This window comes from Copidosoma floridanum, unplaced genomic scaffold, assembly GCF_036245765.1.
Source record: "Copidosoma floridanum isolate Cflo_tuat_1 unplaced genomic scaffold, Cflo_Japanese_pri ptg000028l, whole genome shotgun sequence".
In the NCBI taxonomy this organism is placed as follows: Eukaryota; Metazoa; Arthropoda; class Insecta; order Hymenoptera; family Encyrtidae; genus Copidosoma; species Copidosoma floridanum.
In genome coordinates, this window is record NW_028321905.1 from 7,542,371 (window position 1) to 7,562,015 (window position 19,645).

Genomic DNA, 19,645 nt, shown 5'->3' on the forward strand with positions numbered 1-19,645 from the left:
AAAATTGCTCGTAAAGAATTCGACGACATCTGGTACATTGCAAGCTGGTACAACTCGACCATCCGAAAGCTCTTGGTCATCGCCTTTGCATCAAGCACCGAAGAGTGATTCGACTTGGCGTCCATGTGGAGATTTTCGCGCGTAAAATGCTTGAACTATTCCGGATCGTTACCATGTTCGCCACATTCACGATGTTACTTACTTCATCGATGGTTGTACGGAATTTTCGAAAATTAAGCTTGTAAAAGCTTATCAACAAATTACAGTCGCTGAAGAAGATATTTATAAAACTGCTATAAAAACTCCATTTGGCCTTTTTGAATTTCCATTCATGACGTTCGGTCTTCCAAATGCTGGTCAAACCTTTCAAAGATTCATGGACGAGGTTTTACATGGATTGGATTTTTGTTTTGTATATACGGATGATATTCTCGTTTTCTGTCACTCAAAGACAGAGCATGAACGACATCTTAAAACCATTTTCGAACGACTCGCAAAATACGGGATGGTACTGAATTTGAAGAAATGTATTTTTGAAGTTTCTGAGGCTGACTTTGTAGGTTACACTATATCTGCTGCTGGTATCCGAATGCCTGAGAAACGTGTCCAAGTAATTAAGAACTACCCTTTGCTGAAAACAGCTCAAGGCCTCCACCGTTTTCTAGGTATAATAAATTTTTACCGCAGATTTTTACCTCATGCCTCTGAATACGAAGCTCCTTTACATGATGCAATTAGCAAACCGATTTTAAAAGGTTCTCAACCAATCACTTGGACACCTGACTTAGAAGAAGCATTTCAAACCTGCAAAAACTGCATTACTACTGCTTTACTTATTGTTCATCCTCGGATTGGTGCACCACTTGGTTTGTTTACAGATGCTTCAAACCATTCTGTTGGAGCTTGTTTACAACAGCTTGTTGATAATGTTTGCAACCCCTTGCATTCTTTTCCAAGAAAATGTCTTCGAAGGAAAGTTCTTGGCCTGCTTATTATCGTGAACTTTTAGCAGTTTATGCTGCAATACAGCATTTTCCACATTTATTAGAAGGGCATTCTTTCACGATATACACAGATCACAAGCCGTTTATTTATGCTTTTCAACAAAAGCGTGAGAAACTTTCACCAGTGCAGTTAAACGAACTGTCTTTTATATCGGAATTTTCAACTGACGTTCAATATATAAAAGGTATTGACAATGTCGTAGCTGATACTCTAACACGAATCGAAGCTGTTTCTGCACCATTTGATTACAGGTTGTTGGTCAAGTCTCAAAAAGAAGATAAAGAGCTTAAGGAAATAATCGATGAAAATTTTTTTTTTGCACATTGAACGAGTCCCAATTCCTGGATCTTCACTAACTGTGTTCTGTGATACATCAACAGGAAAACCTCGGCCCTTTATCACGCCTAAATTTCGTCGTGGTGTTTTCGATCAACTTCATAACTTGAGCCATCCAGGTGCTAACGCTTCACTCAAGTTAATTAGCGACCGTTTCGTTTGGCCTTCTATGAAAAAGGATTGCAAGAATTGGGCTCGTGCTTGCAATGAATGTCAGCGATCAAAAATTTCTTGTCGTATTCGTGCTCCTATTGGATCGTTCGAAACTCCGACAAAAAGGTTTTCGCACATTCACATAGATTTGATTGGTCTGCTTCCATCTGCACGTTCTTTTAGATATTGTTTGACCGTTATCGATCGTTTTACTCGATGGTCAGAGGTTTACCCTTTGCACAATATTACTGCAGATTCAGTGATTCATGCATTGTTGGACTGTTGGATTTCACGTTTTGGTTTTCCTCAAGCAATAACTTCGGATCGAGGAGCTCAATTTACTTAGCATCTTTTCAAAGATTTTGTAAAACTTTTCGAAATACAGCATAAGCTAACTACAAGCTGGCATCCTGCTTCAAATGGTTTAGTTGAACGTTTACATCGCCAATTGAAAGATGCAATCATGGCTCACTCCGATATCGATTGGGTTCATGCATTACCTTTTGTACTTCTCGGTATTTTCTCAGCTTTTAAAGAAGACATCAAGGCTACTTCAGCTGAGATGGTATACGGAGAAACTCTTCGCCTGCCTTATGAGCTTTTTGTTTCAAATCCTGAGAACAAGAGTTTTGATGATCCAAAAAGTTTCCTTTCGAGCTTACGAAAGTTCATGTCACGCTTACGACCAGCTCCAGCATCAAGGCATTGTCAACCTGGGGTGTTTGTATTCAAGGAATTATCAGATTGCAGCCATGCATTTTTGAAAGAAAGGCTGATTATTAAAGCTTTACAGCCACCGTATATTGGGCCTTATCAAAGAGTTGAACGAGATCAAAAAACGGTTACTTTGAGAATTCGTGGCAGTTCGATAAAAGTTTCAATTGACCGTGTTAAACCAGCTTTTGTTTCTCAAGATTAAGTTTTTACACCTGTTCCTGTTTCTACGTTAGTTCCTGTTTCTATTTTAAATACTAAAGATTTGCCTACAGTGCTCCCACCAGTTGTTGAACGCACAACACGTTCCAGCAGAAAAGTTAGATTCAGAGACGTTTTGAATTTATAGCCAAATTCTCTGCCGAGCGGGGTAGTGTGGCGATTCATATATTCGAACATCGCGGTAGAATGTGTAAATTGCCTAGCAACGCGAATGTGTGATAAATAATATTTAAATGAATTTGTACACAGTCTGTCAACCACTCTTGTATTAAACGTATGAATATTCTGATAATAAATATTGATACTACAAAATAGGAAGCATAAATTATGTGTATTGATTTACTATCGTCTATTTCCTATAAATATATAATAGAAGAGATATATATATATATATATATGAATGTATGTATGTATGTACGTATGTATGTACGTATGTATGTACGTATGTATGTACGTATGTTTGTACGTATGTATGTATGTATGTATGCATGTATGCTTATTCAGAGAATACTTGAGCGGATAATCACATGTGTGTAAGAAAAATTATGAGGACAACACTAGAATTATGTGGACGTCCACATAATTCTACAATGTAATTGATATATATTCAGAAGCATGTGAAATCCCTATCAGTTACTTTATACGTACTAGTGTGGCTTCGCCCCCCCCTGCACACTTCGTGTTTCAACCCCCAAGAATGTTTAAAGCTTAAAAATTTAATAACTACATATGATTTAGACTTAATATCTACAAAATGATGGACTTGTTAGATAAATAGTTAATTGTTACTCAGTTTGCTCACTTTTTTTAATAATGCTCTTTATATTTCAGTATACTTAAAATATACATGCAACATATAGTTTGCGATTACAATACTGTATTATATCATAAGTACTACTTCTATTTTGAGTTAAGGTATTCAGAGTTGAAAATGTTATTAAAAAAGCTTTTTTGCAACAGAAAAACTAGTATATATATGTATTATCGTATAAATTAAAATATTCATCAATCAATATTCATGACTAATAAATCATATTAGTGAAATGATATTCGGCACAAGAAATAAGAGTATAGAATTTTTGTATCTATGAAATCAGCGATTAAAGATACACGACGATTCTTGTCATTATAGAATTCCTAGTACAAAATTAAAGGCTGTCCAGTTGTTTAATTTTGTAAGACTAATTTTTGACCAAAATTTAAAATTTTTTAAGATTAATGTCTAATTTATGATATGCATAAAAATTTTTGTAATGTGAGCGTTTCTATTTTTTTTTTTTTTTAAATCTAAAAATACAGTATCTCCATGTACTCGGTTTTTTTTAAGCTTCAACTTGTTAAAATTCTCATTTTCAAGATGCACTCTGTATATTTTTCTTACCATGGGCCCAAAGTGCTACTGCCACTTTGCGCCCTTGGGCCACACTTTGCGCCCTTGTAATCACTTTGGGCCCACGGGTAGAAAAGTTTTTTGTGCCCTCCAGGCCCAAAGTACTTTTTTGCTCTAGGGCCCAAAGTGATGTACTGGGCCGAAAGTGTACCCCTGGACACAAAATTGCACTTTGGGCCTTCGGTAAGAAAAACATTATACGTGACTCGGGCACCAACGTACAACAATTGCGCCCTTTGGACGCTCATGTTTGTACTTTGTGCCCTAGTGACATAATGTACTATAAGAAACTTAATTACTAAGAGATAAATGAAGAACTATGAGAAATAAACTTTGACAAACAAATAATAAAATTAATAACGATTATAAGTTTCTTGCCATACAATGTTTTTAACGTTTGCTTGGTTCTCCAAATCGTTTTGTATAAATATACTCTCAGAACTTTTACATCTTGATACCAATACGTATAGTTGACCATAAAAAAACAAAGGTCATTTGTAGTAAAATCCTAATTTATCAAAACTTAGACGTTGTGATTTATTAATCGTCATGGCAAAAGCTAGAGCTATTACAAATTGTTTTCTGTATATAAAAAATGGTAAAGATAAACTATGACCAGTATTTACTGTAATTCTTGGAATAAAAACTTTATTACTAGATTTTTCACCAGTAATTATTTCTGGTTTCAAATTATATTTAAACAATTTTATTATACGTTATCAAAGGCCATTGCACAATCTATTAAATATACTCGAGTTTTTTATAAATATAACAATAGCATCTACTTGAAAATTTGAGCCATGTAGAAGTTATCCTTCATGAATATTATTGACAGGTTTTATAGAAAAATTTATGTCATAATCTTATCAGTGCGATAACTACCTATACATTTCTTATTATCTAGGCTGTAATAAGTTTGTTCTTTTCCTTTAGTAAAACTAAAAATTTTTTTATTTGAAATGTACGAAATTTCGTTATAATTTTTTTGTAAATGAGTTCGTTATGAATTACTTTGTACAGGCAGCTATTAATACCCTGTCTATAAATTTTTTTAAGAAATATCATCAGTTATCCATCCCTGTAAAATTTCAAAAGATTCATTGTTCTATTTGCAATGTCCATTAACAAAAATTGTAAATTTATTTACCGCATATTACTTTTTAATTTTATACTTGTACAGTGTTTTCATAGAAATGAACAACTAACAGTTTCTTAAATTATAAAACTTTCACACTCATGCATTATCACCAGAAGTATTTGTCTAAAATCGCCTCCTAAGATAAATAATTTTCCACTAAATGGAATATCATCATTACATAAGTCTTTTAAAGTCTTATCTGCTATTTTCAAAGCTTCTGAGGGCTTATAAAAGGTTCGTTCCAAATAATGACATTTACTTCTCGTAATTTTTTTAAATCAGCTTAATATTCTAAAAGAGAAGTTTCAATGTTATTGGTGTTTAATGGTAATTAAAATGTTCCATAACTTTTCATTTCTTTAGGTTATAAAATTAGAGCAATTCCTGTCCAAGCCATAGATTTAACCTTTTTCTTTGAAAAAAAAAAAACCTAATGTTTTGTACAAAAGAGTTTTTCCAAAACCTCCTATTTAAGACACTACGCATTACGTGATCTATTAAACCTAAATAACATTGAATTCTTAGAGTTTTTTGGTTATTGCAAAAAAAGCTTACTCTATTGCTTTCTATCATAATATATGCATGCAAAAAAAATGTTGCGTTAATCTTCTAGCGTAGGGTATGGGACTAAAAGTTTTACTATTTGATTGATCAAAAGTTTGATGTAAGTAATTCTAAAGCAACTTAAGATGTTCTACTCTTGTAAAAAGTTTTTGTATATTGTATGAACTTCATCCTTTATCTCCAACTGAAAATAATAAAGGAAATATTATTAGATCAACATGCTGTATTGGCCATACAGCATCGATAATGCAGCCTATAATGGTGTTATTAAATGAAATGATAATATTCATTTGATTTTTTGTATAGGAATATCAAACTATTTTTCTAAAGCCTTATAAACTTAAATTAAAAATAGGTACAACAGTGGCATTAATTTGAAATTTTTGTATATCAGGCGGCTTATGTAACGGTACATGACTGTGTATTACTAAATTCTTGGAATAAAAGGTAGAAGGCCAAGAAGTTATGAAAGAAGAAATCAGTTACAAAGTTTTTATTCTAAAATTACATTAAATACCAAAAATACTTTATCATTACCTTACATTTTATACACACAACAATTTTTTTATAAATATATATAAATATAACAATAGCATCTACTTGAAAATTTGAGCCATGTAGAAGTTATCCTTCATGAATATTATTGACAGGTTTTATAGAAAAATTTATGTCATAATCTTATCAGTGCGATAACTACCTATACATTTCTTATTATCTAGGCTGTAATAAGTTTGTTCTTTTCCTTTAGTAAAACTAAAAATTTTTTTATTTGAAATGTACGAAATTTCGTTATAATTTTTTTGTAAATGAGTTCGTTATGAATTACTTTGTACAGGCAGCTATTAATACCCTGTCTATAAATTTTTTTAAGAAATATCATCAGTTATCCATCCCTGTAAAATTTCAAAAGATTCATTGTTCTATTTGCAATGTCCATTAACAAAAATTGTAAATTTATTTACCGCATATTACTTTTTAATTTTATACTTGTACAGTGTTTTCATAGAAATGAACAACTAACAGTTTCTTAAATTATAAAACTTTCACACTCATGCATTATCACCAGAAGTATTTGTCTAAAATCGCCTCCTAAGATAAATAATTTTCCACTAAATGGAATATCATCATTACATAAGTCTTTTAAAGTCTTATCTGCTATTTTCAAAGCTTCTGAGGGCTTATAAAAGGTTCGTTCCAAATAATGACATTTACTTCTCGTAATTTTTTTAAATCAGCTTAATATTCTAAAAGAGAAGTTTCAATGTTATTGGTGTTTAATGGTAATTAAAATGTTCCATAACTTTTCATTTCTTTAGGTTATAAAATTAGAGCAATTCCTGTCCAAGCCATAGATTTAACCTTTTTCTTTGAAAAAAAAAAAACCTAATGTTTTGTACAAAAGAGTTTTTCCAAAACCTCCTATTTAAGACACTACGCATTACGTGATCTATTAAACCTAAATAACATTGAATTCTTAGAGTTTTTTGGTTATTGCAAAAGAAGCTTTCTCTATTGCTTTCTATCATAATATATGCATGCAAAAAAAATGTTGCGTTAATCTTCTAGCGTAGGGTATGGGACTAAAAGTTTTACTATTTGATTGATCAAAAGTTTGATGTAAGTAATTCTAAAGCAACTTAAGATGTTCTACTCTTGTAAAAAGTTTTTGTATATTGTATGAACTTCATCCTTTATCTCCAACTGAAAATAATAAAGGAAATATTATTAGATCAACATGCTGTATTGGCCATACAGCATCGATAATGCAGCCTATAATGGTGTTATTAAATGAAATGATAATATTCATTTGATTTTTTGTATAGGAATATCAAACTATTTTTCTAAAGCCTTATAAACTTAAATTAAAAATAGGTACAACAGTGGCATTAATTTGAAATTTTTGTATATCAGGCGGCTTATGTAACGGTACATGACTGTGTATTACTAAATTCTTGGAATAAAAGGTAGAAGGCCAAGAAGTTATGAAAGAAGAAATCAGTTACAAAGTTTTTATTCTAAAATTACATTAAATACCAAAAATACTTTATCATTACCTTACATTTTATACACACAACAATTTTCATTAGTAGTACCATTTGCTATGACTATAATTAAGTCCCAAGATCAAAGTTATGATAATATGGGATTATTCTTAAAAAAATCTTTATTTTTTCATGGTCAATTGTACGTGGCTCTATCGAGACACAAGAATAAAAATGAGATTTGTGTTTTAATTCATAGAGAAAACATTGTAGATATTAAAAATACACTCTTAAAAGAACTTTTGATTATAAGTAACAACGTATCTAATAATCACATGATTTAAATATTTTTAATGTATGGATAAAATTTAGTACATCCCATAAAAATATATTGTATTATCTATTGTACCAATTTGAACATTAACTTAAAGCAGAATAGAAATGGATCTAAGTTTTCGTGATTCAATAGGGCATTATAAGTCAAGTCATAAAATAAGTCATCTCAATGCAAAACTTTTCACGGTTTGTTTTATTGATAAAGTAAATGTAATTTGAATTAATGTATGTATTGCTTTTACTAACACATATACAAAATAAAGAATCCATACACACAAGAATAAATATTTCACACACTGTTCATCATATAAATGCTAACGAAAAAAACATAGCGTACCAAGAACTTTGTACTTACTAATAAATTAAAATACAATGGATGAAATGGTTCCTTTTCGTTCTCTTAGTTGTATAAATGAAATGGTTAATAACTATTTGTATGTATAAAGTCCATCTATTTGTCTTCTGAGCAATGTGAAAAAATATAAAAAGAGATTGAGTATGACATAAATAATTAACAATCTTTCAACTACCAATATTAATGGTTTCATATGGGTGAAAGTTGCTTAGAATGCCCAACACAGTTAACTATATAATTTAAGATATAATTATAATACTGCTTTAAGCAACGAAATCCTATAAATCAATTATAACTTTAAACTTCTGTTTGACGATGAGATCATTCATGTCGATAAGACAGTTTTGTTTTTAAGTAATTTAATAATGAAGTAATTCAAAAATAAGAGATGAATCCATATACGACACGGACTTAGAGGAAGACTATTCCAGGCTGAGGCTTTCACGAATACAATGCCTGCGCTATGTACTGCGAGCAAGACTATTCCAACTCAGTGCTGTAACGAAAAAGAATCCACCACTTTTTATTGCGTCGAAGAGAATCCCTGAGCTCGGTAATGAGACGAAAACAATTCCAGCGAGCTGTGCTGCGTCGAAGACGATTCCTCCATGTCACTTGCGTCGAAGAGAATCTCTGAGCGCTATAATGAGACGAAAACAATTTCAGCGAGCTGTGCTGCGTCGAAGACAATTCCTCCACGTCACTTGCGTCGAAAAGAATCTCTGAGCTCTGTAATAAGACGAAAACAATTCCAGCGAGCTGTGCTGCGTCGAAGACAATTCCTCCACGTCACTTGCGTCGAAGAGAATTCCCGTGCTTTGTACTGCGACGAAAATAATTCCTCCATGCTAACTTGCAAACAAAATTATTTCTCTGCTCCATGCAGAGATAAAGAAAATCCCAGCGCCCTTTGATGTGACGAAGTACCACCATGCCATGCTGTGACGAAGGAAACGCTGAGACTTTGTTGAGAAAGTAACATAAAATAATCAAGTAAATATGCTAGCAGGTAAGTTCAATCATTTCTAACCCCAAGCTTCCCAAAAGTACGAATCTGTGTGGGTTGACCTGTGTTAATCATCTAAGGATAAATAGACATATGAATAAATAAATAATCTTAAACATAATTTAGGTGTTAATGAACTTTTTTTTTTCGTGAAGGTAAATGATAAAGGAAAATATCGTTATCAGTAAATTTGCTATTTTTTGTTAGCATTAATACAATTGCATTTTAAATAAAATCGTCTACTCTAAAAGTTTTTTAAACTTTAAGTTCTAATACGATGAGGAAAAGCGTGTAACAGTAATTAAAGCGCATTTTTGAACACATCAATAAAAACTAATACATACACCACTTACAAATATTAACATCGCACTATACTATAAATTCTGCATTAACATTCAATAATCAACATCCAGCTTAGTATTACATATTCTCATTTAAATAATTTACATTAAATTATGATTAATCTAAGCTTTCTTTAGAATAATTAAATTTATCGTTGAAAAACAAAGTCATAAGCGAAAGATTAAGTGTATATACAAAGTAGAATCAATACGTTTAAACAAAATGTAAATGAAATAGTTATCTTTATATTTTAAGAACTTTTTTAAAATCACTAACCGAATTCCGTGGGATAAGATTTTTTACGAGCATTGTGTTCAAATCCTTTTTTTCTTATCATTCAATGGCATCAGTTGCATATAAGCTAGTGGCAATTTATATAAAATAATATTGTGGAGTGTGGTATTTTTCTTCAAGATTTTAATAGTCTTAGGCGTGTCAAAGAAATTGTACTTAACAAATATGTCAGAACACCCAGGTGTAATACGTATCTCACGGATGCTTCCAATTTTTGCCGATTTCCAGAGAAAGTTATCGGCCAAGGCGTCAAAACTGTAAATATCACGTTGACTTATTTGTTTCACTCTATTGTATGGTTCGTTCTCTTTACTCTTTTGGATTTCTTCAGCCCATTCATTTTGGATGTATATATCTTTATTCTTGGTATGATTCTCGATTCTCGCGTGCATTGAGTTACCTTCTAATTGGGTATGACCCACTTCCAAGAAACTATTAAACAAAACAAAATTATCGTACCTATAACTATTCATTACAAATAAATGTGCATAAATAATATGAATATATTAAAATAGTTACTTAAAACAAAATCCACTCCATACGTTTTGTGTATTAATTAATTTTACTTTTCTGTGAATACACGTAAAAAATAGTAGTTTCTTTCATAAGGTGTACACCTCCCCAGGGCGGTTTTTGGGCCCGAGGGCGCTTGTGAAATAATGCCGGAGGGACCTGTGGGACGGCCCTGGTTGGATGAACATTAGTGGAGAATTCAATTTTTCTAATAAGGGCACACCAGCCCCTCAAAAACGCCCAAAGTAGAAAAAGATGCCTTTTATTTTCAGGGAGCTAAAATGCTGCGGCGATCTATTTTTCTTACCACGGGCGTTTTTGAGGAGCTTGTGTGCCCTCAGAAAGAAGACAAGTGTTCGCCACATACTTAAGTGTGATGGAACCAGGGCTACCTTCTGCAAAATAGCCCTGTCTGCGATTGCTCTTTTGTGACAAACACTACTATTTCTTCTTAAAAAAAAAAATAATAATAATAACAAGAAGCGGGGAGACAGATAAGCAAGCGAATTACAAATACTAGCTCTTTAAACCCAGTGATTGTATAAGATATGATTAATTTTCTATATTTCTGAAGATTCAATTCAATATCAGTTGCATATAATTCTAATTTTTCATAATAGTAATGAGCATTTTCGGGCAGTGTCAACAAGAATTTTGTTAAGCCTTTTTTTTGTAATGATAATGAATAACTAATTTTGTCCCTTTAACTGCATCCATAATATGCAACAATTTTTACCTCTATTAAATTGAAAGAAAAAATAACTGAAAAAATACGTCGTGACGAGTTGAGACATTATTCGCTGTCTTGAACTTCATATTTCTAATCCTATTTTTGTCTTTCAGATGACGTAGAACTTTTCTCAATACCTACTAAAAAAGCATACTTTTGCTTTCTCATAGAGAAAGCTTAGTGTCGGTAAAACATTAAGTTTTCGTGAAAATATTTTAAAAACGTTTTCTACAGTGTCTAAAGTGAAAACAACGCAATTTTTTGAAAAGGTCTATGTGCGTGTATGTATGTGCGTTATCAGTCATATCTCAGGAATCCTACAACCGATTTTAACGTTTTAGGGCTCAAAATTTTTGTTTCCTCATCATTATAGCGGCTTGGAAAAAAAATTTAAGTTTTACACCTTAGTAAGGTATATTTAATGATTTTTAAAGGTCAAAACCTGGTTTTTTACCTTAATGTGGGTCAAAAATTTATTGAACAAAGTAAACAATAATGTTATTCTACAAGGTATAAAAAACATTGATTTTTCGTTTCTTCGATCTTAATTAGTTATTTTGTTTGGATTTTATTGGAAATATACCACAATTTCTGAGAGAAACAAATTGTCTCTGTAACGTTTAAACGTATTCTTGAAATTTTGAGCGAGAAATTGTGATTCTTACATCATTTTAGATTTCGGAAAATAAATTTAAGCTTTGTGCGTTATTAAGGCAGTGATAACAATTTTCGATGGTGAATAACTGGTTTTTAGCCTTGAGAAGGATTAAAAAACCTATTGTTCAGAATTAACAAAAATACCATTTGATGAATTATAATGAAACGTCTATTTTACATTTTTAGGGTCTCGATAATGTAAGTTTTTCAGTTTTTATTAAAGAATTAATTTAAATTTTCCGGAAAAAAGCAAAGGTTTATCTCTAGAACAAAATAAATCGTTACAGAAATCTAGTTTAGTCGCACAATATTGATTCTGTGTTAAATTTCTAAAAACCCATTAATTTAACTTCTGCACTGTGAAATAAGTGTCCTGAGAAATAGCATGAAACAGTAAGCGTTGTGCGATGGATCCTTCAAGAGTGGATGTAATTTTTTAAATAATTTCAACATAATAAGAAAAAAGTTTCAGTTCTGAATTGGTAAACATATGATTTTAATAAACATCATGTTGAAAAAATGAAAAAATAAACATTTTCAACTCAAACATTTATTTAAAATTAGAAGCAGAATAATGAAGCTTGAGGAAGCTGTTTCTTAATTTATTAGCAGCGGATTTTTTACTACACAACGCTTCCTCTGTTTGTAAGAAGAAAAAAAGAGCAATAAATATATTTTTTTAAAGTATAATTAAGATCTTACCGATGGGTGATTTCGATATTCAGCTCATTGCAGGCCTTGATATACATGGAAAACATATTTTTATTTCTGTTCTGTCCCGCACAATTTTCGGTGTAAAATTTAAACTTCTTTACACCAGCTTGCGATTTTTGCTAAATTAAGGACACAACGTATGAAGCTATCTCATTGGAACCTCGTTTTCCAATAGTTTCATTCCACAAGAAAGAATGGCCCGTAGACATGCTCATCTCAAAGATTGTGAAGTTCCACACGCATAGCTTAGACAGATAGTACTTTACACACACATTTGACTTTGACGTTGTTAGGATTTTTTGCATGTCGTAGTTGGCACAGCATACTGTATTGTCTTTTAAAGACATTTCTTTGTCGGCATACATTAACTTCCGCGCCTGTGACTTCATCGCAAGGTGTAAATTGTGAGTTGTTTCCTTTTTCAGTTTCTCTTCAGGCGTCATATTAGCATATTCTGTACAACTTTCACACCTGCAAAATATTATTTTATTTCTTAATTGTTAATATTTCTATATAACAAAAAATATACGTAACAAAATCCTAACCCTTCTTGAAAGTGTACATTTTATGTTTCTGATTTGTTGTATTAGAGCTACTAGATTTCTTGAAATTTGCATGAGTTTTTTCATGTATGTACTTAGAAACCAAAGTTTGACTTAAAATCAACTGTTAATTTGCTGGTCATATAACTAAAATTAAAACAAAACCCGCAGACAAAAAAAAAGCAACGTTTCTCATATGGAGCTGAAACTAGCCCCACGCTGAAGCATCCTCACCAGGGACGAATCAGACCTGAGGGGCCCCGGGGCTGAAAAACTTTTTTTTTGTCCTGATCCATTCGAAAAACGCTACCTATAGTTACGATTCTCCCATTCGCAATCCCTGCAACTTTTAAAAGCCGTAAAAAGTCGTCAGGCTGGGAAAACGAAGAGTTTCCCGTAGATACGTACATACGCGTATACGAAAAAAAATAAAATAAAAATTTATAACTTGTTTTTCGGCTCTTGTACCACCTTGCAAATTAATACAATGAGTTTCTATCACTTCCATACACGATACCTACAAGTTTTCCAAGCCGTGACAGGTCGCCAGGCTTGGAAAATGATGAGTTTTTCGCCTATACTCAAGTACGCGTATACAAAAAAATGAGAAAAAAATTTATAACTTTTTTTTGGGATCTTATGCCACCTTAAAAACTGATAAAATATGTTTCTATTACTTCTATACACAATCCTAATTAGTTTTTCAAGTCGTGAAAGGCTGCCAGGCTACGTATACACGTATTTTCCCATCGGCGGAAAACTCATCATTTTCCAAGCATGGCAGCCTTTCACGGATTAAAAAACTAATTAGGATCGTGTATAGAAGTGATAGAAACATATTCTATTAATTTTTAAGGTGGCACAAGAGCCGAAAAAAAAGTTATAAATTTTTTTCTCATTTTTTTGTATATGCGTATTTGAGTATAGGCGGAAAACTCATCATTTTTCAAGCCTGGCGGCCTGTCACGGCTTAAAAAACTAATAAGAATCGTGTATAGTAGTGATAGAAACATATTTTATCAATTTTCAAGGTGGCACAAGAGCCCAAAAAAAAGTTAAAAATTTTTCTCTGATTTTTTTGTATACGCGTATTTGCGTATCGGCGAAAAACTCATCATTTTCCAAGCCTGGCGGCCTGTCACGGCTTGGAAAACTTGTAGGTATGGTGAATAGAAGTGATAGAAGCACATTCTATTAATTTGCAAGGTGGCACTAGAGCCGAAAAATAAGTTATAAATTTTTATTCTATTTATTCGTATATGCGTGTATACGTATCTACGGAAAACTCTTCTATTTCCCAGCCTGACGACTTTCGACGGCTTTAAAAAGTTGCAGGGATTGCAAATGGGAGAATCGCAACTATATGTAGCGTTTTTCGAATGGATCAGGACAAAAAAATAATTTTTAGCCCCGGGGCCCCTCAGGTCTTATTCGTCCCTGGTGAGACTGCTTCGGCGTGGGGCTAGTTTCAGCTCTAAGGTTTATAACTAACACTATCCTTGTATAAAAACGACAGAATTAGACGGAAGTAAGACTCATGATAATAAATCAAATGTTTATTAGTAGATTACTTTAGTACGTTGAAAATATTAATAGCTTCGTACTTAAACTGCATAAGTTTCAAATAATAAGAAATTGTGAAATAAGAGCAAGTAAAACGTGCCTGGCTTATTTAGTTATATTATAATTCTGAATACGTTGCATATAAAATACTATACGTTGCTAGCTGCCGATTCAAGAATATTTTTTTTACAGAATACCTTCGTTTGATTTTTCGGGCGTTAGCAAACTGCAAGAGGAATTTTAACTTATCAATAGAATTAGCTAAAAATCACTCGGACGATTTAAATTAAGGACAAAAATCACGTATTTCTGCACTTTGCAAAAAATGTATTTATCTGGTTTTAACTAAATGTGATTCATTTTTCTGTCTTACAACTCTGACGTTTGATTATTTTCTGGTCATGTCCGATCCGCAACGTTCCACAGTTCCACTGCATTCATATAAGTTGGAAACGAATATTGAAGAAATAAAAAGTACTGTATCTTACCGATCTTTTTTGGAGGTGAAAAATCCATAATTGAAGGTGTTGAATATCTTCCTATACATGCTTTTTCGTACTACTATTGGATCAACAATATCTTTGATTGGTTTTGGTTTCTTGACATTCTTTTTCCCCGTCTCTTCATGGCTTTCTTGTTTTTTGCTTTCATCATCTTTATTCGTTTTTTCTTCCATTTTCAATGCTTGTTCTTCTTCATTTTCTTCCTCCTCGTCACTTACTTCTTCTTCTCCGTGATTGTCATCATTCACTTCTTGTTTTTCTTCTTGCTGGATGTTAGTCTCCTTCTCGTTTGACTCAGTTGTACAAACATTATTCTCTTTAAGATACATTTTGTACATTTTCGTAACAGAGAGGCCCTCCTCAAGGTAGATACGTTGAGTATTTTCACGGCAATAGTGTGACTCGATAGTAGGAAACTTTTGAATATGATTACGTACTTCATCTAACATTTCTTGAGGATATTTGTATGGCCTGTTAGAATGGCATCCTCTTAAATCACTTTCAATAACTTGCGTAGCGTTAGCATTATTTTTTTTTGACACAGCAGTTTTGACAACTTGTTTAGAAATATCTAAAATTAAAATAGGTTATTAATTGAAGTGTATCATTTAAAACTCGATATTAAATTATAACTTGACTGACTTAGAGTATCTCAAAACATAGGACGACAAACACGTAATAGTCCATTCGATGTAGGCAAAGTATAATCGAGGTACGTTCTCGGTTTTCCTTGTTGAACAGTTCTGCAAGTTCAATAGTTTCTTGATCTTGTTCACTCTGGGTTTTGACAGAAATCCAGTTACTCAAGCATGTCCATTGTTTCATTTTGTCAGCTAATCCATAATACTCGTCGTGTGCCCTTTGACGTTCAGCTAAATTAATTTTTTCGTAGCATTTTAACAGACACTTTTCAGAGCACCCTTGTCCCATGACTTTAGCTTTGATCGGCCCCGTTCTGCCTATGCCTTCTTCACCTTTGGCCCTCTTGTCTTTTGCGTTGTTGTCAAGCCATTCACTTTCCCTCCTTTGTTTCTTCCTGGATAAATTACTTTGTAACCTTTTTATTTTTACTGTTCTTTTCATAATTTTTTTTACGGTGACATTTGAAGTTTGGGGTCCGGTAGAATCTAAGAACAAAAATTTACGGTTGACTGCATATTCCTATACAAATAATTAATAAACTGCGTAAATTTTAAATAGAATAAAAATAAAATTAAAAGTTTATTTACAGTATTAAGTTGGAGTCCCTACCTTACCAACAACCCTTTTTAGCTGTATTTATTTATTTATTAAGAATACATACATGTTTACAAGAATTTACGAGAAGAGGCTCAAATCTAATGCCACAATACATCAGTCAATCCCGAGTATTATAGTAATCCGATACGAATTAAAAGAAAAAATCGATTTTTCATGACTTCGAAAAAGTGTTCAGATGTAACATTGATTCGGAAAATCATTTTTTGTTAAAAGTAGTGTACCAGATAATCTGGAATTTTTACAGATGCTGTAAAAATCAAAAGTCAATGTGCGTCTTCTTATATTTTTACGTAATAAGCTAATAGAAAAAAAAGACCATTTTTCATAATAGTGTGTAGAAAATTGGTATTTTCTGCACTGTTTTGAGTGTAGAAAATCATATTTTTCACACACTATGCGGACAACAGTGTATAATAGTTATTTACGTAACAAGTGCGGGAAATACGATTTCCCGAACGAGTAGTGATAGACTCGCGCGAGTTGCCGGAGTTGCCTGGAACGAGTGCCAGTTGATCTCATGAGTGCGTAGCACGAGTGATGATTACACGGCACGAGTTTCTGGCATCAGCTACGAGCGCAAGTCAATTACACGAGTGGCCGGACTGGCCGGAGTTGCCGGGAACAAGTGCCATGAGTTGAGCACACGAGTGCGCAGCTCAAGTGCAGGTAACTCGTGTCGTTTTGATCGTTTTGGCACTCGTTCCCGGAAAAAACGGTCACACGTGCGCGTCAGTCATCAATCGTGCAGGAAATCGTCTTTTTTTCACTTGTTATGTAAATAACTATTATTTAGTACTTTAACTAGTATTCCTACTTGAGCGACTACCACGATTCCATATCTTTATATACGTTTTTAATTATGTACCAATTTTTACTCAAAATAATGATAAGAGGCACAAAGCTGATACTCCAAGACACGAGTATGCCAAAGTGTAAAGAAATCGGTTGAGAATTTACAGTAAAAAACTATTTTCTCTGGTGTAAAGAAAACACTCAACTACAACACGAAGTACAAATCACGAAAAATCATTTTTCACTGTAAATTCTCAACTGATTTCTTTACACTTTGGCTATACTCATGTCTTGGGATATCAGATTTGTGCCTCACCTCATTATTTTGAATAAAAGTGTATAATTTAAAACCTACATAAACTTATGGAATCATGGTAGTCGATCAAGTAGGAATATTAGTTGAAGTACTTAATAAAATAATTTTTATTTTCTAACAGCTTATTACGTAAAAATATTAGAAGACGCATATAGGCTTTTGATTTAAATGGCATCTGTGAAAATTCCAGATTATCTCATACACAACTTTTAACAAAAAATGATTTTCCGAATCGATGTTACATCTGAACACTTTTTCGAAGTCATGGAAAATCGATTTTTTCTTTTAATTCGTATCGGATTACTATAATACTCGGGATTGACTGATGTATTGTGACATTAGATTTAAGCCTCTTCTCGTGAATTCTTGTAAACATGTATGTATTCTTAATAAATAAATAAATACAGCTAAAAAGGGTGGTTGGTAAGGTAGGGATTTCAAAAATATACTGAATTGCCCCTAATTGTTCCAATCAATGGTAAAAGCGTTTAACTTTATCGCTATATTAGTTAACAGCAGAACCAGGAGCTATCATAGTATTGCACTGATATTACAGGGGATATGCGAGAAAACCAGATGATTACTGACGTACTCACTCACCTTCATTAATAAATGTTGATGTCTTAGGATTACTATGATTTCTCTCCTCTTGTTTGTCTGCAACACTTGAGTGTGGATTCCGTGCCTCACTAGAGGATTCTTGAAGAAAAATAAATAATAATTAATGCATACATCGAATTTTTTTTTACATATTTTTTATCGCACTTTTATCTCCATAGATTAACTTTGAATGTTATTCATACCAAACTCATCAACTTCCATTAATACTGATCCACAAACACTGTTTTCCAAATCATCAATACTTTTTGTTGAAACATCTGTAGACATTACAGATGACTCATTTGATAATGTGCTTACTGAGAGTGTTGGAAATACTTCTTTTTCGACTGAATGGCTTATATCTACGAAATATTATACATATATTATTCTCTTACCATGTACATTTATAATTAAATTTCATGGGGAACCAAAACAAGAAATTTTGAAATCAAATGTGGAACCATTTTTACCAAGACATAAGACTGGTGAATGGAGTTTCTCCTCAACATTTGAAACCTTTTTAAGAGGTTGCGAGTGCTGATTGTACCAGTCGTAATTATCTGAAAACGAATAGCTTATTAACCATAAGTAATGACTTTTATTTGCTTTTTGAGTTCTATGTTATAAACTACAGTGCAATAATCATAAGTGAGGAAATACGTGATTACTGAAAAATTCTTTGTTCAGAATTTTTTCGCACCATTGATAAAAACGACAGTACTTCGGTAAAATCGAGTCGTTAAGCATTCATTATATTTTACCACTGCTTATGTGAAACGGAAGGAACCGCTAATGCCTCAATTACCACTATGATATTATACAGAAATTTTTGGCTTCTGATTGCAGCATTCATTTGTGTATCTGAGCTGATTATGGAAAATTTTTTAAAAAAGTAAGCGAGATTAGAATTGAAAAAAGTATACAAACATCAATAGTAAATCGCTGTTTTTGGGTCCAGATTTCTGAGGCATACCAAAAGTGTGCGTCGAGAATGTAACTATGGAGAGAACAAAGCACGGTTACACGAGGAGACTGGTATAAACAAATTTATGACTCAACTATGTGTGACGGCTCACCACCACACGGTTAAATCAGAACGCAGGAGGACGGCTGCACCATAGCAACTATATCCATGCTGTAATTTTTCCGTAACAAATGAAAATATAGCGTTTCATGGGTGATGTTTGTTTACACAGCTCGATCGTCACGTTATAATTGTATTTGTGATGGCTCGTTGCTACATGAAAACGCATGAGTTCACTAGTATCATCGTATAACCGTGCATTGTTTTCACGTTGATGAGTGAGATACGAGATAATAAAACAGCGATTCTCGGGTAATTTTTGTTTACAATAGAGTTTCCCCTTTGCAATGTTTGGAAACCTTACTTTTAAGAGAAAGCCTCTACGTGTACATACATATTATCACGTCGTTTTGTCGTGCAAATACATTCTTCGTAGCTTTCCTTTATTAGTTTATTACGTTCACTTTATTCTGTGTAGCGAGATAAGCGTATTGTTGTTTACTTTAGTATTACTTAATATCTATTAACATAACTTGGAGGTACTTACAGCCGTGTGGCTCGTCATCCGCCTCATTCATGGTTGACAGAAATATT

At 32.7% G+C, this 19,645-nt stretch overlaps 1 protein-coding gene across 1 annotated transcript; it reads left to right on the plus strand.

The window, feature by feature from the left end:
* The first annotated feature begins 1,957 nt into the window (after positions 1–1,957).
* Positions 1,958–2,413, plus strand: LOC149373741 (uncharacterized). Its single transcript, XM_089595789.1, has one exon. The coding sequence runs from the start codon at positions 1,958–1,960 to the stop codon at positions 2,411–2,413; it is 456 nt and encodes a 151-aa protein (XP_089451915.1).
* Positions 2,414–19,645: the final 17,232 nt, after the last annotated feature.

Excerpts from the sequence above, each read along its gene's own strand:
- LOC149373741 (XM_089595789.1), top strand. The coding sequence starts at position 1,958 with ATGGCTCACTCCGATATCGATTGGGTTCATGCATTACCTTTTGTACTT.